Source organism: Chiloscyllium plagiosum, unplaced genomic scaffold (genome assembly GCF_037043375.1).
Source record: "Chiloscyllium plagiosum isolate Xiang-an unplaced genomic scaffold, Cpla_swu_hap1 HiC_scaffold_22, whole genome shotgun sequence".
In the NCBI taxonomy this organism is placed as follows: domain Eukaryota; kingdom Metazoa; phylum Chordata; class Chondrichthyes; order Orectolobiformes; family Hemiscylliidae; genus Chiloscyllium; species Chiloscyllium plagiosum.
In genome coordinates this window covers 9,225,877-9,252,923 of record NW_028270160.1, presented here as the reverse complement: position 1 = coordinate 9,252,923, position 27,047 = coordinate 9,225,877, and the positions used below count along the sequence as shown (strand labels likewise).

Here is a 27,047-nt window from a genome sequence, read left to right as displayed (position 1 = left end):
GTAATTCCAAATAATCCTGTTGGACTATAACCTGGTGTTGTGTGATTTTAACTCTGTGGAGAACGTTGTACATTCCCCAGTTCCAGTGGTATTTTTCACATACAATATATTGTAGATATCCAGCTATTGGAACCTGACAGGCATCAGCGTGAGTTTTATGTTGGTTTACAACAGAACACTGATCTCTTCTAAATACTCAGTAAATATTGGAAGCAGTGCTTCTTGGAAGCAAAGCTATCAGAGCCCAGGTATTGTGCTGCCAAACTGTAGCCTGAATTTCCAAACTCCTTTAATGTTCCCTCACCTCGTCAAGCAATAATCCAACCTTATCCGAGTGTCCATTCATTGAACGGTTAGACTTCGTGGCCTTCAATTGGAGGCAGCTCCACCCTTATGGAATAATGTTGTGTTTTTAAGTATCACTGTTCTTTTCCTCCTGAGGCTACACTTGCTCCAACACACTGTAAATGAGGCCACTGCGATCCATTCGCAATGCAGCACAGTGGCTCAGTGGTTAGTACTGCAGCCTCACAGCACCAGGGACACCGGGTTTGATTCCAGCCTTGGGTGACTGTGTGAGTGAGGTTTGCACATTCTCCCTGTGTCTGTGTGGGTTTCCTCCCACATTCCAAAGATGGGTGGATTGGCCATCGAAAGTGCAGGGTTACAGAGGGTGGGCTGCTCTTCGGCAGATCGGTGTGAACTTGATGGGCCAAATGGCCTGCTTTCACACTGCAGGGGTTCAATAATTGGTCAAGGGTTTGAAACATGCTATTTACTAAATGAAGCTTCTCATTTTCCATTCCATTGCACAGGTTCATGAGGACAGCAGGGACAGTGGTCAGTGCAGTAACATGGCAACAGTAGGTATTAACCTTTGATAATATTCATTCAATGTTATTTTGACAAGTGTCTTACTGAGCTCATACTTTTCAGAAACCAAGGCAAAACCTACCTTCTGTTTATATCAAATGTAAAATTGTTACAATCCAATGTAGAATCTTTATAATCTAGTGTAAAATCTTTATATCAAATACAAAATCTGTTGTGGGAATGAAATGAAAAAGCTGCAGGATAAATTTCTTGCTTCTTTACATTAATGTGTGTCTAAGCAAATCTAATGTTAACATCAAATAGCTTTTATTTCTCCTGTGAATTTTCTCACTACTAGATGCAGGATTATTCTGGTAATTATGCCATTCATTTATGACTGAGTGTGGCAGTCTGTAATGTTCCTCACCCGGTGTATATTTGTTACACTCACTGTTTCTTTCAGCTGTGGTGTTTAACATGAAGGAGCTCTGATTCATGAGCTGAGGGCAGATGGATGCTAGTGGCTGCTTTCTGTTCCGTGCTTGACCTGAAACCAGGAATTCCTAGTGAAGGGCTTAAGCCCAAAACCACGATTCTCCTGCTCTTCAGATGCTGCCTGACCTGCTGTGCTTTTCCAGCACCACACACTTGACTCCTAGAAACTCACTCAGGACTGAGAAAGGATAGACCAGGGTACTTTTTAGATTGTATGAAGTTAAATGGGCGGCACAGTGGCACAATGGATAGCACTGCTGGCTCACAGCGCCAGAAACCAGGGTTCAATTCCCGCCTCAGGCAACTGCCTGTGTGGAGTTTGCACGTTCTCCCCATGTCTGCATGGGTTTCCTCCGGGTGCTCCAGTTTCCTCTCACATTCCAAAAATGTGCAGGTGAGGTGAATTGGCCATGCTAAATTGCCCCTAGCGTTAGGTGAAGGGGTAAATGTAGAGGAATGGATCTGGGTGGGTTGCTCTTCGGAGGGTCGGTGTGGACTTGTTGGGCCAAAGGTCCTGTTTCCACACTGTAGAGAATCTAATCTGAATATAGGGGCTGTCCACAGACACTGGGGGTTCAGGTGTATAGATCTATAAATACTATGAACAGATGCAGAAAATAATCAAGAAAGCTAATGAAAAGACAAGAAAGCTATTCAGAGGACTGGAGTACAAGATGCAAAAGTTGTGCTGCAGTTATACAAAACCCTGGTTAGACCCCAGTTGGAATACTGAGCATAGTTCAGGGCACCATACCTTAGGAAGGACTTATTGACCTTAGCAGGTACAATATATGTTTACAAGAATGATACCTTGGCTTCACAGGTTAAGCTATGAGGAGAGATTATACAAGTTAGGACTATTTTCTCTAGAATTTAGAATGTTAAGGGAAGATCTGATTGAAATCTTCAAGATTTTACCAGGAAAAGCCAAGGTACAGAAAGATAAACTGTTTGGGGATTCCATTACAAGGGTCATAGTTTGAGAGTTAGGGCCAGCCTGTTCAGGAGAGATATTAGAAAGCATTTCTACACACAAGGGATTAGATTAGATTAGATTACTTACAGTGTGGAAACAGGCCCTTCGGCCCAACAAGTCCACACCGACCCACCGAAGCGCAACCACCCAGACCTACATTCCCCTACATTTACCCCTTCACTTAACACTATGGGCAATTTAGCATGTTTGGAACTCTGTTCCACAATGGCATGTGGATGCTAGATCACTTATTAACTTTAAACCTGAAATAGATTTTTCTATGTTTAGCAAAGGTATTAAGGGATATGGACCAAAGGCAGGTATATGAAGTTAGGCCACAGATCAGCCATGATCCCACTGAATGGCAAGATAGGCTTGAGGGGCTGAATGGCCTCCTCCTGTTCCTCTGACAGCACTCCCAATGTTCACACCAGATTCCGGATGCCAATGAAGAGATATAACTGGCAATGGTTGCTATTACCATTTCTAGCACCTGTGCAAATGCCAGTTGGTCTGTCAAATTCTCACAGAAATATTATGGTGCAGAAGGAGGCCATTCTATCCATTATGACTGTACTAGCCTCTATTATCCAGCCTCGCTGTGTAATCTAGTGCCAATCTATTGCCTTTTCCCCATATCCCTGCACACCATGTCTATCCAAATAACCATCCAATGCCCCCTTGAATGCCTTGGTTGAATCTGCCTGGACCACATTTCCAGACAGTGCAAGCGATTCCCTGTGTGAAAAAAAGGTTTTCTCATATCACCTCTGCTTCATTCGCACATCGCTTTAACTCTATGTCCTCTTGCCTTTGTTTCTTTGACACGCAGAAACAGCTTCAACTCTGTCTGCTCATGATTTTGAAAACCTCAATCAGATCTCCTCTCAGCCATCTTCCCTCCAGACAGAACATTCCCAGCTTGGTGAATCTGTCCTTTCCACCTGAACCAGTCTAGTAAATCACTTCTGCACTCTCTTCAATGCATTTGATTCTTTCTGACAATGTGGTGTCCACAACTAGACCCAATTCTCCAGCTGAGGTGGACAAGTGTCTTGGACAACTCCAACATCACCTCCTTGTTCTTCTTCTCCTTCTATATCTATACTTAGCTGAGCTTAGGCAGTTTTATAAGCTGAGTTATTATGCAGTGAATGTAAAAGTGACATTGCTGTGGGTCTGGGGGTAACTGTAGGCTAGATAGGGGGACAATAGCAAATTATCTTCTCAAAGGACATCAATAAACCAAATGAGTTTTAATCTAGTTTAATGACCTGTATGAAGATGTGATTTTTATTTCGGATTCTTATTTAGTTACATGAACATAGCTTTTCCAACAACAGCTGTGGTGGGAACACAATCTACAGAGCACTAACCCAAGCAGCTACTAATCCAATAACATTACCACTAGTCCATCACCTGGTTGCGCCATGTAGACTGAAGTGGTTCAAGAATGCAGCATCCCACTCTCTTTTTAAGGCCAATCGGGGCTGAACAATAAATGCTGCTCTAACCCACTGATGCCCAGTCCTGCGAATGAATATAAAAATTGTGTGTCCAGCAAAGTTACACGCTGGTGCCAAGTTTGTGGTCATTATGTTTTTGACACACCAACTAAAAGTTATGATTTGTACAGTGTCAGACAACACAGACAATCACAACATTTGTTTTAAAACTCATTCAAAGTTAATATTTGTTGAATATTTTAAGGGGGAATGAAAAATACTAGTGCATATTGATGCCAAAATAGAAATGTCAATCAACCGTTTCAGTTTAATATCTTTCAGTTATCACTATGGAATAGAATAATTTATTATGTTCCTGGAGGATCCTATTTACATTTAAAAGTAAAATGAAAACTATTCCTCAGGCAAGAATTACTTGCAATATGATACTGTTGTGCACATAGATACATAACCTGGAGTCCCCTGGTGGATATACCTCAAGAGACAGTTCCCCTCCACCTCTCCAGGGTAATTAGAGACGAACAATTAACATCAGGCTTGCTAATGATCCTTACGCACTGATTTTTTTTTAAATGACATATTTCACCATGTGCTTATTCATTTTGGAAATCAATTTAAATTCAACCGAATTTAAGGGCCAATCCTTTTATTTGCATAACTCTGAAAGAAAGACAGAAGTTTTTATTTATAGGTTCACGTTTGGGATGTGGGTATTGGTGACTGGGCCCAGCAGTTATTGCCCGTCCCTAGTTGCCCCTTGAGAAGGTGGGGGTGAGCTGCCTTCTTGGACTGCTGCACGTGCTGTGGGTTGACTGAAGGAGAGAATTCCAGGATTTTGTCCCAGCGACACAGGAGTGATATATTTCCAAGTCAGGGCGGTGAGTGGCTTGGAGGAGAACTTGCAGGGGGTGCTGTGGAAGGTGCAATCTAAGGAGCCTTGCTGAGTTACTGCATCTTGTAGAGGGTATAAACTGCTTCTACTGAGCATCGGCGATGAAGGGACGGAGACTGGAGGTAGGGGATGAGGTTTCGTTCAAGAAGGATGTCCAGAGATGCAAGCCCTGCAGTGGAACAAGGAACAGGTCATTAGAGGAAGACCAGCCAATACCATGAGTTGTTTATCGTAGAACCTCTGCTTCATTCGCACATCGCTTTAACTCTATGTCCTCTTGCCTTTGTTTCTTTGACACGCAGAAACAGCTTCAACTCTGTCTGCTCATGATTTTGAAAACCTCAATCAGATCTCCTCTCAGCCATCTTCCCTCCAGACAGAACATTCCCAGGAGGTGATGTTGGACAACTCCAACATCACCTCCTTGTTCTTCTTCTCATTCTATATCTATACTTACCTGATCTTCTCACATGTTACTGGCTCCTGCTGCATGGAACAAAAGCACAGCAAGGGGAAATACAGTGTTAGGGAACTCATGTAAACATGTAACATACTCATCAGTCAGGGCACAAAGTACAAAGGTTGGCAATTCATGCTGCAGCCATATAAGACTTTAGCCAAACCACATTAGGACTATTGTGAGCAGTTTTGGTCCCCAGACTCATGAAAGATGTGAAGGCTTTGGGGTGACCTGATTGAAATATATCAAATTATGAGAGGCATGGAAAGGGTTAGTCATCTGTGTCCTTTTCCCAGGGTACAAATGTCAAGTACTACGGGCATAGGTTTAGGGTGAGAGAGGGAACATTTAAGGGAGATGTACGAGGAAGGTGTTTCTTACAGAGGATGGTAGGTGCTTGGAATGGAGTGCTGGGTAGATGGTCAAAACAGATGCATTAGCAACATTTAGCAGGCATTTAGACAGGGACACAGGAACAGGCAGGGAATAGAGAAATATGGATCATGTTTAGGCAGATGAGATTACTTAAGAATGGCATCATAGTCAGCACAGATATAGTGTGCTGAATGGCCTGCTTCTATATTGTTATATTTGTTTAACGTGGGATTTAGAAAAAATATGCAGCTTGTGTTGTATTCATTCTGTTGTATTAACCCACACCATGTCTGCATGGGTGTCCTCCCACAGTCCAACAATATGCAGGTTAGGTGGATTGGCCATGCCAAATTGCCCCATAGAACCCAGAGATGTGCAGCCTAGGTGGTTTTGCCACGGGAAATGCAGGGTTACAGGGTAGGGTGGTGGGTCTGAGTGGGATACTGTTTGGAGGGTCAGTTTGCACTTGATAGTTTGAGTGGCCTGCTTCCACACTGTACAGATTCTATGAAAGCCATTCAGCCCATTACATCTGCGCCAGCTCTCCATATTAGCATCATGAATGAGCACCATTCTCTCACCCATGCCCCATAACCCTACATGTTATTTCTAGCAAACATCTAAATGCCCTCTTGAATTTCTTCATTGAATCTGCCTCTAGCACTCAAATGGGGTGCATTCCGTACAGACACCACTTGTTGCGTGAGAAACGTTATTTTCTCAAATTGCAACTGAAATGGAGTGCATGTTGTAGGCAGGGCAAGTGGACAGCTGAGTGTGGTTGCAGGTCCTCATGTCGTAGGCAGTACACCATTCCTGTTGTTGATCTGTGTTTTACTATCATAGGGTCCTGTAGCTGATAACTCTGGCTAAGGCACGTCCTTCATTGTGTCTCTACTCTGCCACTGTTTAGGCAGCTCCAGTTGGGATATCATTATCAATGACAGCAGGCCTGGGTTGGATGACCCACAAGACATTCAAAGGTCAGAGAGGGCCATATTTCCAAAGATGACTGCATTGTGACAATGCCCAGCTGATCTTGTATCCACCTACTGTTATTTACAATCAGGGAAGACCTTCCGTCTCAGTTTAAAAAAATGGGACAAAGCATTTGAGGCCAAAACATTGATTGTTTTCAAGTAGGAGTCAGGTATATTTCTTCAGTCTAAAAGAGTATAAGGAGAAAGGCTGGGGAGGTGCATGATCAGCCTTGGTCATATTGAATGGCTTAAGTTCTGAATGGCCCACTCCTGCTTCCATTTTCTACACTTCTGTGGTTATTTGTATAAACTTGTAAAGCAACATTGGTGTCTGGATAATGCAAGCAAAATTGCCATAACACAGTGATAGCTTCCCGTGTCAATGAGCTCCTCAGCCCTCCTGCAATGGGTATCAGTAATCATAGAAAGTCCGCGCTGTAGCCTGGGAGATCCCCTTGTCACTGCCTGACACTGACCCTCAATGTTGTGTGTGGCGGTTACCTTTATGAGTGCAAACAGGAAGATACACATGGCTGCAGGGCCCCAGCAGTAGATGGCAGAGCAGAGCTCCCCCTGCTACCTATCTGATGACATGATTTGTGCCAATATCAATGACCAGACAGAAAGCCTATTGAAATGGTGTTGCCTTTTGGTGTTGGCACAGGACATGGTGGAGGACAAAACACTGAACGTTAAAGAAACATCGGTCTTAGGGCTAAAGCAATCAAAGGGTATGGGGAGAAAGCAGGAGCAGGGTACTGGGATGGATGATCTGCTATTGAATGGTGGAGCAGGTTGGAAGGGCTGAATGGCCTACTGTTGCATCTGTTATCTATGTCTACATTTTTCTATTCATTGAGAGAGAGGGGTATCATAACTGATGAAGTGTGTCCTCTTTATAAAACTCAGACCCCTTTCTCTCACCCTCTGCTACACTTTCCCTCATTCATGGTGTTACTGACATAAGAATGTTCACACTTGTTACTGAGGACTCCTCATTAGCTAGAGTTAAAATTTCCCAGTGGTCTCTTACTGCCACAAGTAGGTTTGAGAATATCAAATATAAACAGGTAACTGCTGCTAAACCTTGTTCCCAGCTACAACAATGACTTTTCCACCACTGACACTCAGTAGCAGCAGTGTGTAAAATCTACAAGATGCACCGCACAAGTTCACCTAAGATCCTCAGACAACATTTTCCAAACCCTTGACCACTCCCACCTAGAAGGACAAGGGTCGCAGATACATAGGAACACCACTACATTCAAGTTCCCCTCCAGGTCAGTCACTATCCCAATTTGGAAATATATCACCGTTCCTTCACTATCATGGAGTCATAGAGATGTACAGCATGGAAGTAGACCCTTCGGACCAACCCTTCCAAGCTGATCAGATATCTTAAATTAATCTAGTCTCATTTGCCAGCACTAGACCCATATCCCTCCAAACCCTTCCTATTCATATACCCATCCAGATACCTTTTAAATGGTGTAATCTTACCAGCCTCCACCATTTCCTCTGGCCGCTCATTCTATACACCCACCACCCTCTGCATGAAAAAGTTACCACTGAAGTTCCTTTTAAATTTTTCCCCTCTCACCCTAAATCTTTGCCCTCTGGTTCTAGAATCCCCCACCCCAGGGAAAAAGACCTTGTCTATTCACTCCATCCATGCCCCTTATGATTTTATAAACGTCTATAAGGTTACCCCTCAGCCTCTGATGCTCCAGGGAAAACAGCCCCAGCCTTTTCAACCTCTCCTATAGCTCAAACCCTGGCAACATCCTTATAAATCTTTTCAGAACCCTTTCAAGTTTCACAACATCCTTCCAATAGGAGGGAGACCGGAATTGTCAAAATCCCGGAATTCTCTCCCTAATGGCATTGTTGATCAACCTACAGCTGCAGTGGTTCAAGAATTAGAATTAGAGTTAGATTTTATTGTCATTTATGCTCAAGTGCAGGGATGCAGAAGTACAGAGAAAGGTATACAAAGTTGCTATTCTATGTCATCTTAAAATAGCTTACCACCACCTTCTCCAGGGCAACTAGAGGCGTTCAGTAAATGCTGACCCAGACAGCGAAGCCTACCCCCATGAAAACTTCTCTGCCTCAGAATCACTCTGTTTGGCAAAGTGTCAGCTGATCCCAGCAGCAGCAGTACCTTATTCCTCTCCTTCCTGCCCAGAGTGCAAAAACCGAAAGACTAAGGGTTGCTGTGCCTCTGGCCCTTGTTATCATGTTGTATGAAGACATGGCGAGATTGAAGTGATAAGGAAAAAAAGTGTTGAGTTTGGGACCAGGTGGGGCATAACGCTTGAGCTGGAAATGAAGAGAAAAGCTTATGTCTTGGTTCGCCTCCCAATCTGTTGCCTGGTAGACATGTAGTTGACATCTCTATCTTACTCAGGTGGCATGAGCTGGTCAGGAAGGTGGGCAGTGGTAACCTGGTAGAGATAACTGCAGTTAGCCCATTTGCAATTTCTGAGAGAACTGATTAGCTTGTTCTTGCTGCTGGTTCCCCGTGAAATGCTGGAGTATTTCCCTGTGGTTCTATCCAACCTCATCCCTCTTAGTCAATTACTTACTGCTGAACAATTTGCTCTGGTTAAGAATTTCCTTCTGAGGCCCAAGTAAAGGCTTCCTTTACTTGTCTTTCAAGATTCATAAACAAGCCATCAATTGACATGTCAACACCAGATCTATGAGCCAATAATGCAACAAGACACATTAAACTCCAGGAATTTAGTATATGCTAGGGGGCATAGGAATTCATAACTAAACTGGCTACTGTTCAATTGAGTGGTCTGTTGATAGATCGTGAATTGTAATTACCCAACTACCATTGCCAACTGTTCAATTTCAGCATGTGTTTTTGACAATTTGTCAGTACTGATCTTTTTTTTAAAACGTCCAAAGAATTCTAGCCTTGGTGTCTCAGTACCTACTTGATGTTGACATCAATCACGATGTAATGAAGTCATTACCAATCTCAACAGCAAAGCTGAGGTGTTGTTGATACAAGTTAGGGCTGTAGTGAAATAAGGGAAGACATTAATAAACCCATAGAATAAGCATGTAATTGGAAAATGCACTTCAGTGCAGATAAGTGTGAAGTGATACATTTTTGTAGGGGGAATTAAGAGATCACAAACTTGTTGGGAGCTAAGTATCTCAATGAGGTAGAGGAGAACTGAGGGATTAAAGTATGAAGAGACACACATCACTATGAATGCTGGTTAATAAGGCCATAAAAAGGCTTAAAAGGAAAACATCTCCAGGGTTTGTTTCTAGAGGGATAGAACAGAAAAGCAGGGAGGTTCCATTTGTATTTAACTGTGGTCACCATTCCATGCAAAGTATAGACAGACACTTCGGAAAGTGAAAATGAAACTACCAGAATGATACTAAGACTGAAAAGTTCTCCCTGTCAGGAAAGATTGGACAAGCTATGGATTTTTTTTGTTGAAGGGGTGACAAAATGGAGGTTTTCAAGATTATGAATTTGACAAGGTAGATGTAGACGAGATCTGTCAGTGAGACTGGCACTGGGTGGGTATGAATGTAAGCCAAGTCACAAATAAATCCAAGAGGGAATTCAGGAGAAATGTCTGTACACGAGTTGTTATAATAGGAAAACATATAACCACAGGGAATAGTTGAGGTGAGGCATCAATGTATTTAAGGGGAAGCGAGATAAGAAGAATGAAAGAGTAGAAGGATATGTTGGTGGACTTTGATGAAGAGGAGTCTGAGAAGGCTCATTCAGACTATCGGTACTAGATTGTTGGGCCGAATGGCCTGAACCTGTGCAGTAAACGCTTTGTAAGAGACCGGGGGAGAGATGCTGCCCATCTCAGATTTAAATTGGCAGCATGCTGACTCAATGATTAGCACTGCTGCCTCATAGCACCAGGAAATTAGGTTCGATTCCAGCCTTGGGCGACTGTTGGAGTGGAGTTTGCACCTTCTCCTATTGGCTGTGTGGGTTTGCTCCGGGTGCTCCAGTTTCCTCCCACAATCCAAAGATGTGCGGGTTAGGTTGGATTGGCCATGGGAAATGTAGGGCTACAGAAATGGGGTGGGTCTGGGTGTTCAGGGATGTGCAGGCTGGGTGGGTTAGCCATGGGAAATGTAGGGTTACAGGAATGGGGTGGGTCTGGGTGGGATGCTCTTCAGAGGGCCAGTGTGGACTCAGTGGACTGACTGGTCTGCTTCCACACTGTAGGGATTCTAAATGGGATGATGTAGCGGCGTGACAAATGTCCCAAAGCACTTTACAGCTGGTTAAATACTTTGCGATCTTGGAAGTGTCAATTTTTGACAACCAGCGTCCGCATAGAACAGAGAAGAGAAATGAGCAGGTCATGTTTTTCTGGTGTTTGAGATCAGGAGACCTTCCCAGCTTTTCTTGAAAAAAGCAACACGGACCTACTGAGTCCAGCTGAGAGACCACAAGGCAGCCTGCTTTTAATGTTACACCCCAGTAAAATACAGCCCCCTGGGGAGTACAGCCTTCTGTGGGCGGCACGGTGGCACAGTGGTTAGCACTGCTGCCTCACAGCGCCAGAGACCCAGGTTCAATTCCCGACTCAGGCGACTGACTGTGTGGAGTTTGCACATTCTCCCCGTGTCTGCGTGGGTTTCCTCCGGGTGCTCCGGTTTCCTCCCACAGCACCAAAGATGTGCAGGTCAGGTGAATTGGCCATGCTAAATTGCCTGTAGGTAAAGGGGTAAATGTACGGGAATGGGTGGGTTACGCTTCGGCAGGTCAGTGTGGACTTGTTGGGCCGAAGGGCCTGTTTCCACACTGTAAGTAATCATCTAGTCTAATCTGTCAATACTGCAATCAAGTGTCAGGTTTGTGCTCAACCCTACAGCCTTCTGACTCAGAGTCAGGCACAGAATGTTCATTTCTCCATTCCTGTTAAAAACATGTTAACCGAGATGAAATATCAAGCAATACATAGCAATGATTTAGCATTACCTTTTAATGGCCTCTGTCACCAATATGATTGTAGAAACTGTGCAATCTGTAGCAAGCCTTAACTTACGATGGCCTTTGGGTGTGAGAATGAAAATGGAGGTCAAATCTTCAGCTAACCCAAAGGGCAAACGCACAAATGGTCGATGTGGTTAAGATGTACATGTTTATTATGTGTTTCAATAGGCTGTATAAATTATTCCCCTTGCCTGATAGCACAAGGCTGGGGTACACAGATTGAGGATTTTGAGAAAGAAATACAAGAGGGCAGGAATATGAGGAAGCAGAAACAAAATGTTAAACAAAGATAAAAGAGGAAGCATTTCACAATTGTGGCAATAAACCTGAAACTCACTGCATCAGAGAATGGCAGAACCTGGAGACTGAGACTGATTTTAGAAGGATATTGAATGGGCACTTGAGGGAAATAAATGAGCAAGGACACACAGGGGCGGGTGACATGATTTCAGTGCAGACAACTGGTGTGGGGTGTGGATATTAGATTAGATTCCCTACAGCGTGGAAACAGGCCCTTCGGTCCAACAAGTCCACACCGACCCTATGAAGAGTAACCCACCCAGACTCATTTCCCTCTGACTAATGCACCTAACGCTATGTTAGTAGATAACATGGCCAATTCACCTGACCTGCACATCTTTGGACTGTTGGAAGAAGGCCAGAGCACCCAGAGGAAACACACACAGACACGGGGAGAACGTGCAAACTCCACACAGACAGTCACCCGAGGCTGGAATCGAACCTGGGGCTCTGGTGCTGTGAGGCAGCAGTGCTAACCACTGAGCCACCATGCCACTCTACTATTCTGTCAAAACTCTTAGGACTGCGACTAACATGTAGTTCTTGCAAAATGATGCAATGCCAAATGAATACAGTCTTGTTTAATCATGGAAGAGGTGCAACTTCCCTTGTTTCTGAGTAGATCTGGTCAGCGATCAGTCACTCTGCTAATATTTCTTGCTGTGTATCTGTTGCAGTTACTACATTGATGACCAAACAGCAAATGTGGCTGATTTTATGAAAACCCGCTTGCTGGACACTCTGTCGGATCAGATTGCCAAGGTACACAGGGTGAGTTTCTTCACGTCTTTTAGTTCCCTTCAACACCCAGTAACCAGACAAGAACAATAAATCCAAGTGACATTTCAGCTGGTGTCCTGTCCTGGAGACCTGTGAGGGAGCGAGGAAGGTTACAAGAATTTCTGATGCTGTTTGATTGTCAAAGCTTCACATAGAGTCATAGTCATAGAGATGTGCAGCATGGAAACAGACCTTTTGGTCCAACCCGTCCATGCCGACCAGATATCCCAATCCAATCTAGTCCCACCTGCCAGCACCTGGCTCATATCCCTCCAAACCCTTCCTATTCATATACCCATCCAAATGCCTCTTAAATGTTGCAATTGTACCAGCCTCTGCCACTTCCTCTGGTAGCTCATTCCATACACGTACCACCCTCTGCGTGAAAATGTTGCCCCTGAGGTCTCTTTTGTATCTTTCCCCTCTCACCCTAAACCTATGCCCTTTAGTTCTTGACTCCCCCACTCCAGGGAAAAGATGTTGCCTATTTATCCTATCCATGCCCCTCATGATTTTATAAACCTCTATAAGGTCACCCCTCAGCCTCCAACGCTCCAGGGAAAACAGCCCCAGCCTGTTCAGCCTCTCCCTATAGCTCAAATCCTCCAACCCTGGCAACATTATTGTAAATCTTCTCTGAACCTTTTTAAGTTTCACATCTGATCCTTTTTTTTATAAAATGCCTTCTTAAGATGTAAGCTGTTGAAAAGGATTACATTTGTAGTTTGTCCCTAATGAACTCCGAGGAGACGTTGGGACTGACTTTATTCAAACCACGGTAGTCCCTATGGTGTAGGGACAACGCAATGTTTTTTCTGTCACAATTCAATACAAACTGAAGGTTTTGCCAGCCCATTTCAGAGGGTAGTTAAGATTTAATCATGTTGCTGTGAGTCTGGAGTCACACATACATGTTGTTCTGCTATAACATGACAGTTATGTTCCTCCTGCTATGGAAACCGCAATAGAAATTGCGCTGTGGAAGATCGTGCTATAGAAAACCCACCATACCCAATCGGCTGAAAGTTCACATTATGCAAACAATGTCCAAAAGGTATCAATCACGTTATAGCCATTTCGCGCTGACAAACCGCACATTATAGACTGTAGACTAGGCTGGGTTAGGACAGCAAGTTTCCTTCCCTGAAGGACATTAGTGAATGAGATGGCTTTTTACAGCAATCTAATTGTGTTTGATCATTATTAATGACAATAGTTTCAAGTTCATGTTTCATTAATTAAGTTTATGTTCCTTCATTTGCATGAAAGTCTCTGGAGTATTCATTTAGGATTGGTACGCTTCCATTTATTGGTCAGTGCATTGCGTATAGGAGTAGGGAGGCCATGTTGTGGCTGCACAGGACATCGGTGAGGCCACTTTTGGAATATTGCATTCAATTCTGCTTTCCCTGCTATAGGAAGGATGTTGTGAAACTTGAAAGAGTGCAGAAAACACTGCTAAGGATGTTACCAGGACTTGTGGTTTTCAGCTATAGGGACAGGCTGAATAGGCTGCAGTTATGTACCCTGGAGCATTGGAGGATGAGGGGTGACCTTATTGAGGTTCATAAAATCATGATGGGCTTGGATAGGGTAAATAGTCAAGGTCATTTCCCCAGGGAAGGGGAGTCCAAAACCAGAGGGCATAGGTTTAGGTTGAGAGGGGAAAGATTTAAAAGGAACCTAAGGGACATGCAGAGGGCGGTACATGTATGGAATGATCTCCCAGAGGAAATGGTGGAGGCTCGATTTTGTAATCAAGTAAAACAGTTACAAATCAGAAGGAGTCCATTCAGCCTCTCAAGCACATGTTGACAAGAGAAATACAGCTAGCCCTACTATTCCCCTTAGCCATGCAAATAAATCCCTCTGCAACTTTGAACACTTTATGTACTTTTGGTTCTCATTAAAACTGATTTGTAGTTTGTGGCCTGTATCACACGGCCCACTCAACTTCACTAATGTGTTGTCAAAAAGGCTGGGAGAACATAAGAGGTCTCTATTCATCCAGTAAGTTAAGCGACGTCAGCAGAAATCAGATGGTCAACTACATTTCAATTTATGAGACAGCAAGGGCTTACAGGATTGTTCTTTGTTGCTGAACATGGGAAAACTAACTGTCGGATCCTACTGAGTGTGATGGAACACTCCCCACTTGCCTGGATGGGTGCAGCTCCAAAACCACTCAAGAAGATTGACACCATCCTGGACAAAGCAGCCGCTTGATTGGCACCACATTCACAAACATCCACTACCCCCACCACCAATACTCAGTAGCAGCAGTATATACTATCTACAAGATGCACTGCAGAAATTCACCAAGGATCCTCAGACAACATCTTCCAAACCCACAACCACTGCTACCTAGAAGGACAAGGGCAGTAGATACAACGGAACACCACCCCCTGCAAGTTCCCCTCCGAGCCACTCACCATCCTCAAATATATTGGAAATATATTGCAATTCCTTCAGTGTTGCTGAGTCAAAATCCTGGAATTCTCTTCCACTAGAGAATATGAACTGTAGTGGTTCAAGAAGGCAGCCAGCCATCACCTCCTTAAGGGGCACCTTAGGGTTGGGAAGTAAACGCTTGCCCAGCCAGCGGTGCCCACATCCCACAAGTGAATAGAAAGAAGTGTAATGACAGAGCGCAATAATCGACACCTTCAGCCTCTGAAACTAGGGATCAGCCTGAAACTTTCTCCTTTCTCTCAAAGTGGCCTTCCCTCTCAGTTGGATGGTAGCTTCATAATTCACAATTGCTGCATTGTTGAAGTGTTTCATTTAAGATAAGGACTTTTTAAGAATAATAATGAAGGATAAGATTCACCAGACTGATGTTCTCTGCTAAAACCCTGTGCTTAGCTCTGTGTTATTCAATGTGAAGTATTTTTATAGAGGATCACACAATGTGATGTTATACTGATTTCTCAAATCTGTCACCTACAATTGTCATCAAACTGACTGCAGTGCCCTCTACTGGCTTGTGCTGCTGCTGCTGTCTTTCTGACTCATTCACATAACGGAAGTTAACTATCACTCATTATCTTAACCTTTCCTATTTGAAAACAGAAGCATGTTTCAACTTGGCTTTCACCCTTTAACTAGTCCGTAAATGGAGCAGCAATCACAGTAATAATTCATCACTTTAGTTTGATCTGTCTTTAATCTTCCCTCAACTGTATCCACATGCAATAACAATGACTTGTATTTATATAGAGCCTCTGACATTGTGATTTGCCCTGAAGCACTTCGCAGAAGAATAATCAAACTTTGACTCAGAATTGGATTAGGTCAGGTGATCAAAGGTTTGGATAAAGAGTGAAGTTTCAAAGAGAATATTAAAGGAGGTGAGGGAGATACAGGACAAAACCCTCAGCACATTTCCGGAGCTCTGCTGCTTAGGACATGTCCTCTCCCACGGCATTGGATTGGATAATGAACCAACAGAAGAACTGGCTGAACATTTGGCAGGCTCTTAATCGAATCATAGAATCCCTACATTGTGGGAGCAGTCCATTTGTCCCAATCAAGTCCACATGAACCCTCTGAAGAGCATCCCACCCAGACCCACCTCCCTGTCCTACTCTATCCCTGCAACCCTGCATTTCCCATGGCCAGTTCAGCTCACCTGCACTGCTTTGAACTGTGGGAAGAAACCAGAGCACCTGGGGGAGGGAGAATGCACAAAATCCACACAGATGGTTGCCCAAGGCTGGAATCAAACCCAGGTCCCTATTGCTGTGAGGCAGCAGTGCTAACCACTGAACAACCATGCTGTGCACTCACAGCCCCAGGAAAAAGCATGAGGTTTGACACAAAACAAAGACGAAAGTCTACCAGGTAGCACTCATCGGGTCACTTCTCTATACCTGTGAGAAATCACACTACACCAGGTTATAGTCCAACAGCTCTGTGTGAAATCACAAGCTTTTGGAGCGCTGTTCCTTCAATAGGGGCGAAGGGGCTACGCTCTGAAAACTTGTGAGTTCAAATAAATCTATTGGGCTATAACCTGGCATCATGTGATTTCTGACTTTGCCCATTCCAACACCAGCACCTCTACATCATGGCCTTATCTGTGAGCCTTGGACAAACACCGTGCAACACAGCAGGATTTAGTGATTTCTAACACAAGATGCAAGATGCCACATACCTGATATAGAGAGCATGCTCAGCAGAGCTTGGCTTTGTTGGGTTAACCATGTGGTGCACATGGAGGATTCTCACCTGCCAAAGGCTGTAAACTGCTGAGCTCAGGAACCCACATAACAGGGATGATCCAAACTCGGATAGAAAGACATTCTGAATGCCAATCTCGGAGTCTGGAAATTGATTCCAAGTAAATAGAGGGAAGAAACACCCAGGACAGGTCCAAACAGAAGTGACCGAAGGGTCTGTTTCCATGCTGTACATCTTTATGACTCTATAAGTGCCTCTATCACCAAACAATCTCAATGTTTAAAGTGAACTGAGCCAGATCCCGCTAGGATCAGTAAGAACGTTGGAAACGCCAGTGCCTTCAACCATTCCCTCTCACAGTGACTTCACATGTAAGGCTTGTAACCATATCTGCAAATCGGTTGTTCCATCACATTTGAGATGACATCAAACAATCGCTCTCCTTGCTGAACAGTCACCGTTCAAAATAACAGGAGAATCTGCCAAATTCAACAACAAACAAAAACAGAAACTGCTGGAGAAACTCAGCTGGTTCAGTTTCACATTTCCACCATTCGCGACTCTTCAATTGAAATGCAACCACATCTTGCATTTACATAGTGCATTTACGTAGCATGTCATTCGAGGGTCCTTCACAGAAAATGTATCGAGCAGAATTTGACGCTGAGCCAGAGAGACAGATTGAATTATTGGTGAAGGAAGGAAGGTTGAAGATGTGTATTACTGGAGGAAATAGAAAGAGTGATGAAGAGGGTTTTGGAGGTTAAGGCCTGGCTGCCATTGGTGGTATATTTAAAATTGGGTGTATTCAAAATGCCCAGTGGAACATGGAAAAGAAATGGAATAGCAGGAGCCATATGGAAGTTGAAATAATAATCTGTTTTTTGTTCCACAAATGCTTCGGGTTTTCATTTCCAATTTCCAGCATGTTCTGTATGGCCTTTGTGCCAAAGGGAGATGTTGTGATTCTTTGCTGTTGGAAATGGTAGTGACCTCGCACTGATGGGACACAAATGTACTTGGAGAATTGTGGAGCTGGACGATGTTGCACAGATAGGAAAGGGTACGGCTATGGAGGGATTTCAAATTGGGAATGAGATGTTCAAAATTAATCAACAGACGAGCAGGAAGAGTTGGTCATTGTTGCTGTGGGAGAGCTATGTAGTCTTAGCAATAACATGGACATGTGTTTGAATACTCGACTTGATGGTTACTGAGCCACTGAACTTAACCTGAGATATTTAGTCACAAGAAGAGGGCATGGACACATCGCTGAGAGGCAGAGTTTAGACAAAGAACCAAAAGCAGCTTCAGTCTTCCCAATATTGAGATGGAAGAATTTTCTACTCATCTGGATATTAGACAAGCTGTCTGACAACTGAAGGGATCACACAGAAGTCACAGGGAGTGACCTGACTGTCATCATTTTCTAATCAACCTGTTCAGAGATGTTGTTATACACCTCTGGGGTAGGTGGGACTTGAGCCTAGGCCTCTTGGCTCAGAGGTAGTGACACTACCACAGTGCCACAAGAGTCCCCTCCATATCATTTGCATACAAGTGAAACCTATCACAGTTTTCACATGATCTTACTGAGGAGTACATTGAGACAAGGAGAAGGGAGTATCAGAGATAGAGTCTCAGGGGGTTACCAGAGGTGACAGTGCAGGGACAAGAATAGAGGGCAATGCCGGTGATTTTCTGGCTATAACTGAATAGGTCAGGATTCAAGCAGGTGAGTGCAGGCCACACAGCTGGAGAGATGTTGGAGATGGACAATACGGTCAGCCGTGGCAAAAGTGACGACTGCAGATGCTGGAAACCAGAGTCTAGATTAGTATGGTGCTGGAAAAGCACAGCAGGTCAGGCAGCATCCGAGGAGCAGGAAAATCGACGTTTTGGGCTTAGGTTCTGATGAAGGGCTTTTGCACAATACGGTCAGCTGTGTCAAAGGTTGCAGACAGATTAAGGAGAACAAGGAGGGGAACTGTCACTTATAGCTTTACTAAGTGCTGCATAGATGGAAACTCAATTAAAGGGCCCCAACCATAGAGTTTTGGGAAAGATGGCAAGTGATTTGGGAGCTACAGAATGTTCAAGAACTATCAAATTGCGCAGATGTCACAAGGGTGGAGTAAGGAGGACTGTCATGTAGTTGGAGCTGAGGCATGTTGCAGGAACAGAGTTGTGAAATCTTTACTCTGTTCTTTATGTACATGTTACTTGACAAAAATGAATCCAGCTTTCTGTGAAGTGAAAGGCTTCTTTCTGTTCCTCAACATGGATACCTCTTACCCGAACGGCAATTAAAATATCCACCACTCTGAAAGACAAGTGACCCTTGAAATGTTTTAGTCTCTCCTAGTCTGTCCTAGTGGAAACCCCTCAGTTTCTGTCAGACTCCCCCTTCACACTTCTAAGCTCTATCAAGTTCAGACCCAGCATCCTCAACCACTACCTTGAAATGTTTCTCCAACTGTGAGTTTGAAACTTCATTGCAGCCTGGCATTACACGTGAGTTAAATGCTGACATTGCTATCTGTTGCACTCTGCTCTGTGCTTACTGTTTATAACAATAGTATACAACAGTGCAACACTGGTCCAGCCCTGAGCAGCAAAAATGGGTGGTGGTCAAGCTCCCTCTCAATGCCAAAGAGGGAGCAAGTTGCTTTTCACCAAAAAGCATCTTAAGGAATTCAGGTTTTCAGCAGCGATTACATTGAAATGCCCCAGGCAAAGATGCAAGGGCCCAGAAAACTGAATGGCAGAAACAAACAGACAGACAGAACCCTGGAGAAACTCAGCAGGTCTTGCAGCATCTGTAGAGAGAGAAACAGAATGAATGTTTCGACTTTGAGATGTCTCTTCAGAAAGGGATTGGAGAATATTTGTTTTAAACTTCTGACAGGGTCAGAAAAGGAGGAAGAAGGCAGAGATAATGGAGACTCAATGCAGAAGGGTTCTGAATAGTGGAGAAGGAGAAATAGAACCAAATAAGTGTGAACGAAGATGTGAAAGGGAGAGAATTGGCAACTTGGGACGGGCAAGAAATACTGGTCCAGCCAGCAATACCCACATCCCATGAGTGAAGTTTTAAGAATCCATGCCCAATAATCCTGGATTCGCTTGCCTAATAAGAATATAGCAACTCCGCCCTAAATATATTCAGGGGGCCACTCTCGACTGCCTTCTGTGACACATTTACAAAGTCACACAATCCTCCGGGAGATTAAAAAAACTCTCCCCATCTCTGTCTTGAAAGGGTAACCTGGAAACTTTAAGCAATGTACCCCTAGTTCTGGAGTCAATCACAACAGGAAACATCCTTTCCATGTCCCCCTTGTCGTTCAGGGTCTTATTTCCTTCAACCTAGTCACTCCCCCTCACTTTTGTAAACTCCAATGGAAATAAACCCAGTCTGTTTAGTCTTTCATCATAAGACAACCTCCCCCCTGCCCTCTCATTACAAGAAGCTGCATAAAACTCTGGTCAGACCAAATTTAGAACATAGAACATTACAGCTCAGTACAGAGCCATCGGCCCTCGATGTTGCACCAACCTGAGGAACCAATCTGAAACCCATCTATCCTACACTATTCCATTTTCATCCATATGTTTATCCAATGATCATTTAAATGCCCTTAACGTTGGTGAGTCTACAACTGTAGCAGGCAGGGCATTCCACACCCCTATCACTCTCTGAGTAAAGAAACTACCTCTGACATTTGTCCTATATGAATCTTCCCTCAATTTAAAGCTATGTCCCCTCATGCTAGCCATCACCACCCAAGGAAAAAGGCTCTCACTGTCCACCCTATCTAATCCTCTGATCATCTTGTATGCCCCTATTAAGTCTCCTCTTAACCTTCTTCTCTCTAATGGAAACAGCCTCAAGTCCCTCAGCCTTTCCTTGTAAGACCTCCCCTCCATACCAGGCAACATCCTAGTAAATCTCCTCTGCACCCTATCCAACACTTCCACATCCTTCCGATAATGGCCAAAACTGTATGCAATACTCCAAGTGTAGCCACACAGAGTTTTGTACAGCTGCAGCATGACCTCATGGTTCTGAAACTCAATCCCTCTACTAATAAAAGCTAACACACCACATGCCTTCTTAACAACCCTATCAACCTGGGTGGCAACTTTCAGGGATCTGTGTAAATGGACACTGAGATCTCTCTGATCATCTACACTACCAAGAATCTTACCATTAACCCAGAATTCTGTATTCCTGTTACTCCTTCCAAAGTGAAATCACCTCACACTTTTTCACATTAAACTCCATTTGCCTCCTCTCAGCCCAGCTCTGCAGCTTATCTATGTCCCTTTATAACCTACAATATCATTCTGCATTGTCTATAACTCCACTGACCTTAGTGTCGTCCACAAGCTTACTAACCAAAACAGATCCTTGTGGTGCACCACTCATAACTGAACTCCAGGATGAACATTTCCCATCAACCACCATCCTCTGCCTTCTTACAGCGAGTCGATTTCTGATCCAAACTACTAAATCACCCTCAATCCCATGCTCCATATTTTCTGCAATATTTGGAATATTGTGAACATTTTTGGGCTCCGTATCCAAAGAAAGCTGCGCTGGGCTTGAAGGGAATCCAGAGGAGATTCACAAGAATGATCTTGGGAATGAAGGGCTTGTCATATGAGGAGTGGGTGAGGACTCTGGCTCTGTACTTGATGCGTTTAGTTAGCTGGGGGGGAGGCAGGATCTGATTGAAATGTACAGAATAGTGAAAGGCCTGGATACAGTGGATGTGAGAAGATATTGCCACCTGTAGGAGAAAGTAGGTCATAGGGACACAGCCTCAGATGAAGGAATGACCCTTTCGAACTGAGATGAGGAAGAATTTGTTCAGCCAGAGGGCGGTGACTCTGTGGAACTCATTGCCTCAGAGGACTGTGGTGACCAAGTCGTTGAGTGCTTTTAAGACGGAGATAGATAGGTTCTTGATCGTAAGGGGATCAAAGGTTATGTGGAGAAGACAGGAAAATTAGGTTGCGAAACATTTCAGTTATGATTGAATGGCAGAGCAGACTCAATGGGCTGAATGGCCTAATACTGCTGTCTTATGGTCTTATTAGACCTAGGGACTTGTCAGCCTGCAGCTCCCTTAATTTGCTCAGGCCTGCTTCCTGAGGGAATGTAATTTCATTAAATTCCTTCCTGCCTTCCTGATTTACAGCCTTTCCTAGAATGGTCTTTGATTGCTCTCTATAGAGAAGAGAAAAGCGTATCGTTTGTTCAACTGTCATTTCCTATCATCTATTAACTCTTCATTCACAGTCTTTACTGCACCTACATGCCCATCACTTAAAATCAATCAGAGAGTACTGGAGAAACTGCAATACATTTTTAGATTAGATTCCCTACAGTGTAGAGAATCTACAAGTCCACACCAACCCTCTGAAGAGTAACCCACCCAGACCTATTCCCCTACCGTATGTTTTCCCCTGACTAATGCCTCTAACCTACCCATTCCTGAACACTATGGGCAATGGCCTATTCACCTAACCTGCACATCTTTGGACTGTGGGAGGAAACCCACGCAGACGCAGGGAGAATGCGCAAACTCCACACTGACAGTCACCCAAGGCTGGAATCGAACCCGGATCCCTGGCGCTGTGAGGTAGTAGTGCTAACCACTGAGCCACCATTGCACTGGCAGCATCTGTGTGGAGAGAAATAGAGTTAATATTTCAGGTCCAGTATGACTCCGCTTTGGAACTCTGTGGACACTAGAACACACGTTACTCTTTTCCTTTTTAAATATCTCTTCGTTATCCATTTTTAAGGACTCTATAATAAGGAAGAAACTGTTGTGTGTTGGGGCAGTGGTTAGAAGATGACAGGTTTTAGATGTTGTAAGGTTGTCATGGAAGGAGAGGGGTGAGGGTGTTGCACAGATTTTAAGTGCCGACAAGGAACAGACAGATAATGGGGCAGTGAATCTTATTGTCAATGGGAAAGAGGAAGAAAGAATGATGGGAAGAGAACACAACAAGACAGGACCTGTCAGGCGCTGGTGAAATTTGGTAGGATGGCCCACTCGAGGTCAACAGCTCAACCGTGAACAGAAACAGAAATTGCTGGAGAAGCTAAGCAGGTCTTGCAGCACTTGTAGAGATAAATCAGAGTTAATGTTTCCGCTTGAGTGACTCTTCCTCAGAACTGATGGCAACTAAGAAAAGTCAGTTTATATGCAGAAGGTAGTGTGGGTGGACGGGGTAAGGAATAAACAATAGGTGGGGATAGAGCCCAAAGAGATAGAAGAGTAGTTGAGCAGACAAAGGAGTGGGTAACGATCTGGCTAGGAGGGTGGATAGCTGTTAATGGGGACTGTTAGGGGCTAACAGTGGGTTGTATGTAATGGCAGACTATGTGATAACAATTCCTATGTGTGGGAATTGGGGTAAGGACATGGGAGAGCTCAAGCCCTGAAGTTATTGAACTCAATATTGAGGCCGGAGGGCTGCAGGGTCCCCAAGCGGGAAATGAGGTGCTGTTCCTCCAACTTGCACTGAGCTTCGTTGGAGCACTGCTCCAGTCTATGATGAGCCGTGTTTGAAAGAAAACATTTAATGACTGCCACAAATTAAAGTGAGAGTAGGTTATAAAAGGGACGGGAATCACATGAGTATGGCAAGCCCACTGCTCCATGACGTACAAATGCATTGCTCCTAAAAACCTGTGAGTGTTCAAAATATGCAAGGCTCCCCTCAGTGGTGCCTGCTAAGTTTTTTATAGAAGTTAGGGAGTTTCAGAAACAAGTTTACAACTGCCTAAGAATTTAGTGGGATGGCTTTGACAGTTTGCTTTCTGAAAACAAAAGGATCCCTTGTTCTTAACAGTTACTACAGGGTATTGGATGTAACAGACATCTCCTGCTGTGGCTAAGAATGTAATGGTAATAGAAACAGTCAAAATAAGTTGATGTGTGACTAGCTCAATGTGGTTGTTTTTAAAAGCTGAACAGCGTGCACTGGCTGTTTAGTGACTCAAGAGACTTTGAGCACGCCTTCCACTGAATCAAAACAAATGGTATCTCGGTTCCTAATCACTGAGCTTCTGGTCAATTCTTACTCACTCCTCATTTTGTTTTCCTAACCTGTACTCAATGAAAGACATCTACAACCTGCTGTCTCTGTGTGCTGCATGCCCCTTATATAAAGGTAGTCTGTGGAAAGACATATAGATACTGTAGCATCCCGCTGGTGGGTGGTTTGCTCACGTCAGGGTTGCTACTTCAGAGTCTGTGAAATTCAGGAAGTGAGTCTCAGGGCAGCACAGTGTCTCAGAGGTTAGCATTGCTGCCTCACAGTACCAGGCATCTGGGTTCGATTCCAGCCTTGGGCGACTGGCTTTGTGGAGTTTGCACATTCTCTCTGTGTCTGTGCAGGTTTCCTCCCACAATCCAAAGATGTGCAGGTTAGGTGAATTGGCCATGCTAAATTGCCCATTGTGTTCAGGGATGTGTAGGTTAGAGGTAAATGCAGAATAATAGGGGAATGTGTCTGGGTGGGATAATCTTCAGAGGGTCAGAGTGGACTTGTTGGAGTGATGGGCTGTTTCCACACTGTAGGGGATTCTCTGTATGATTTCGGGTGCTGGTGTTGGACTGGGGTGGACAAAGTTAAAAATCACACAACACCGGGTTATAGTCCAACAGGTTTATTTGGAAGCACTAGCTTCTGAAGCACTATTCAGCCACCTGATGAAGGAGCAGTGATTCCAAATAAACCTGTTGGATTATAACCAGGTGTTGTGTGATTTTTAACAATCTCAGGAAGGAGAGACTGAGAGAGAACAGCAGTCCCAACAATTTCAAAGTCCTGGTGATGGATACCAGGGGAGGTGGGTGAAGGGGGTGAGGGGGGGAGCATGGGGTGGTTGGGGTTGTTGGGAAATTAAAGAAAGGGAAAATGCGCTTGGCTTCGATTTCTCTGCGCAAGTTTTACTCATTGCAATCTGGATACCATATTGCAATCACCATACTTACTGGAGGATGTTACACATTGGAAGCAGTTCAGAGAAGGTTTACGAGACATACCTGGAATGAGGGTATTGCCTGATGAGGATAGACTAAGCCTGTATTCTCTGGAGTTTAGCAGTGTCAGAGGTGATTTAATTGAAATTGTGACATGGAGGTGCCGGTGTTGAACTGGAGTGGACAAAGTTAAAAATCACACAACACCAGGTTATAGTCCAACAGGTTTATTTGGAAGCACTAGCTTTTGGAGCGACGCTCTGTCAGGAACAACCGCCTGACGAAGGAGCAGCACTCTGAAAGTTAGTGTTTCTAAATACACCTGTTGGGCTATAACCTGGTTTTTGGGGATTTTTAACTGATTGAAATTGAGGGGACCTGGCCAGGTGGATTTTGAAAGGATGTTCCTCATGTGGGAGAATCTAAAACTGGGGGTCACAGTTTAACAATAAGGGGTCACCCAGTTAAGACAGAGATGAGGAAACATTGCTTTCTCTCAGAGGTTTGTAAGTCCCCTCCTTAAAAGGCTGTGGACCTTTCAATATTTGTAAGGCACAGGTTGATAGTTTCTTGATTTCAAAGGGCCTGAAAGATTATCAGGAGTATGTAGGCATGTGGAGTTGAAATTAAAACCAGATCAGCCATGATTTTAATGAATGATAGAACAGGATTGAGGGGCTGAATAGCCTTCTCTTGTTCCTTGGTCCTGGATCAGTGGTGCTGGAAGAGCACAGCAATTCAGGCAGCATCCAACGAGCAGCAAAATCGACGTTTCGGGCAAAAGCCCTTCATCAGGAATAAAGGCAGAGAGCCTGAAGCGTGGAGAGATAAACTAGGGGAGGGTGGGGGTGGGGCGAGAGTAGCATAGAGTACAATGGGTGAGTGGGGGAGGGGATGAAGGTGATAGGTCAGGGAGGAGAGGGTGGAGTGGATAGGTGGAAAAGGAGCTAGGCAGGTCGGACAAGTCCGGACAAGTCAAGGGGACAGTGCGGAGCTGGAAGTTTGAAACTAGGATGAGGTGGGAGAAGTTTCATATGTCTGTATGTCGACAAAGCCAAGCATCGGAATTCAGCTTGAAAGAGAGAAACGGAATTGGCCAGATTTTGATTGCTATCCAGTGATATCTGCTGACAGTATACACTTGTAGGCAGTAAGGCGAAAGTGGGAACTGCAGATGCTGGAGATCAGAATCAAGATTAGAGTGGTGCTGGAAAAGCACAGCAGGTCAGGCAGCATCCGAGGAGCAGGAAAATCGACATGTCGGGCCAAAGCCCTTCATCAGGAATCAGGCTTTGGCCCGAAATGTCGATTTTCCTGCTCTTCGGATGCTGCCTGACCTGCTGTGCTTTTCCAGCAACACTCTAATCTTGACTTGTTGGCAGCAGCAGAATCAGCTCGCATGGGATTTACTGTCAACTATAAACCAGGCCAGAGTCAAAACATGCAGGACTTAGAAAGGAGAAAATTAATTAAAGGATTAAAAAACCGTATATACATTTTATATGAGTAACCACTCCAGAGTGTGAGGTAAAATGAAGCAGCAGGGCCTCCATCAACTACCACAATGAGTACAAGAATTAATCCCACACTCTCAGCTTTATTAGATTAGATTGCCCACAGTGTGGAAACAGGCCATTAGGCCCAACAAGTCCACACCAACTCTCCAGAGAGTAACCCACCCAGACCCATTTCTCACTGACTGATGTGCCTAGCACTATGGTCAATTGAGCATAGCCAATTCACCTAACCTGCACATCTTTGTATTTTGGAAGGAAACCCATGCAGACACTGGGAGAATGTGCAAACTCCACACAGACAGTCACCCAAGGCTGGAATCGAACCCAGGTCCCTGGTGCTGTGAGGTAGCAGTGCTAACCACTGAGCCACCATGCCACTCCTTTCTGTACTAACCCTCAACTTGCTAGCAAATTGACACCCCACATATTCCAGTTTGATACAAAGTAACAGGGAAGTAGTGAGCATATCTGAACTAAAGCAGGTTTTCCAGAAGGAATTTTATGAAGCTGTAACCAACAGATGTATAATAGATCATGAACGGTGAGTTCTAAGACTGGGTGCTACATAAAGGCACTCCTCCGAATGACTTGACCATGCTGGGGCAGTGGGCACTGGGTTGTTCAGGTGTCAGGAGGGTCAGACAGATGGGAATGTTTCTTTCAATATTTGTTCATGGAAGTGGCCATCACTGGCTGGGCCCAGCATTTATTACCCATCCCTAGTTGCCCTTGAGAAGGTGGTGGTGAGCTGCCTTCTTCAATCACTGCAGGCCGACAATGCCGTTAGGGAGGGAATTCCA

The 27,047-nt window shown here is 44.3% G+C and overlaps 1 protein-coding gene across 2 annotated transcripts in view; it reads left to right on the top strand.

Moving 5' to 3' along the window:
* hpse2 (heparanase 2) overlaps positions 1-27,047 on the top strand; it is a 305,905-nt gene that overhangs the window by 177,231 nt on the left and 101,627 nt on the right. The window contains exons 6-7 of one of the 2 annotated variants that reach the window (XM_087998727.1): positions 816-863; positions 12,437-12,521. In XM_087998727.1, the coding sequence (XP_087854853.1) occupies positions 816-863; positions 12,437-12,521 (133 nt within the window). Of the gene's footprint in view, positions 1-815; positions 864-12,436; positions 12,531-27,047 lie in introns of both variants that reach the window. The other variant, XM_043713037.2, reaches the window with a different exon arrangement.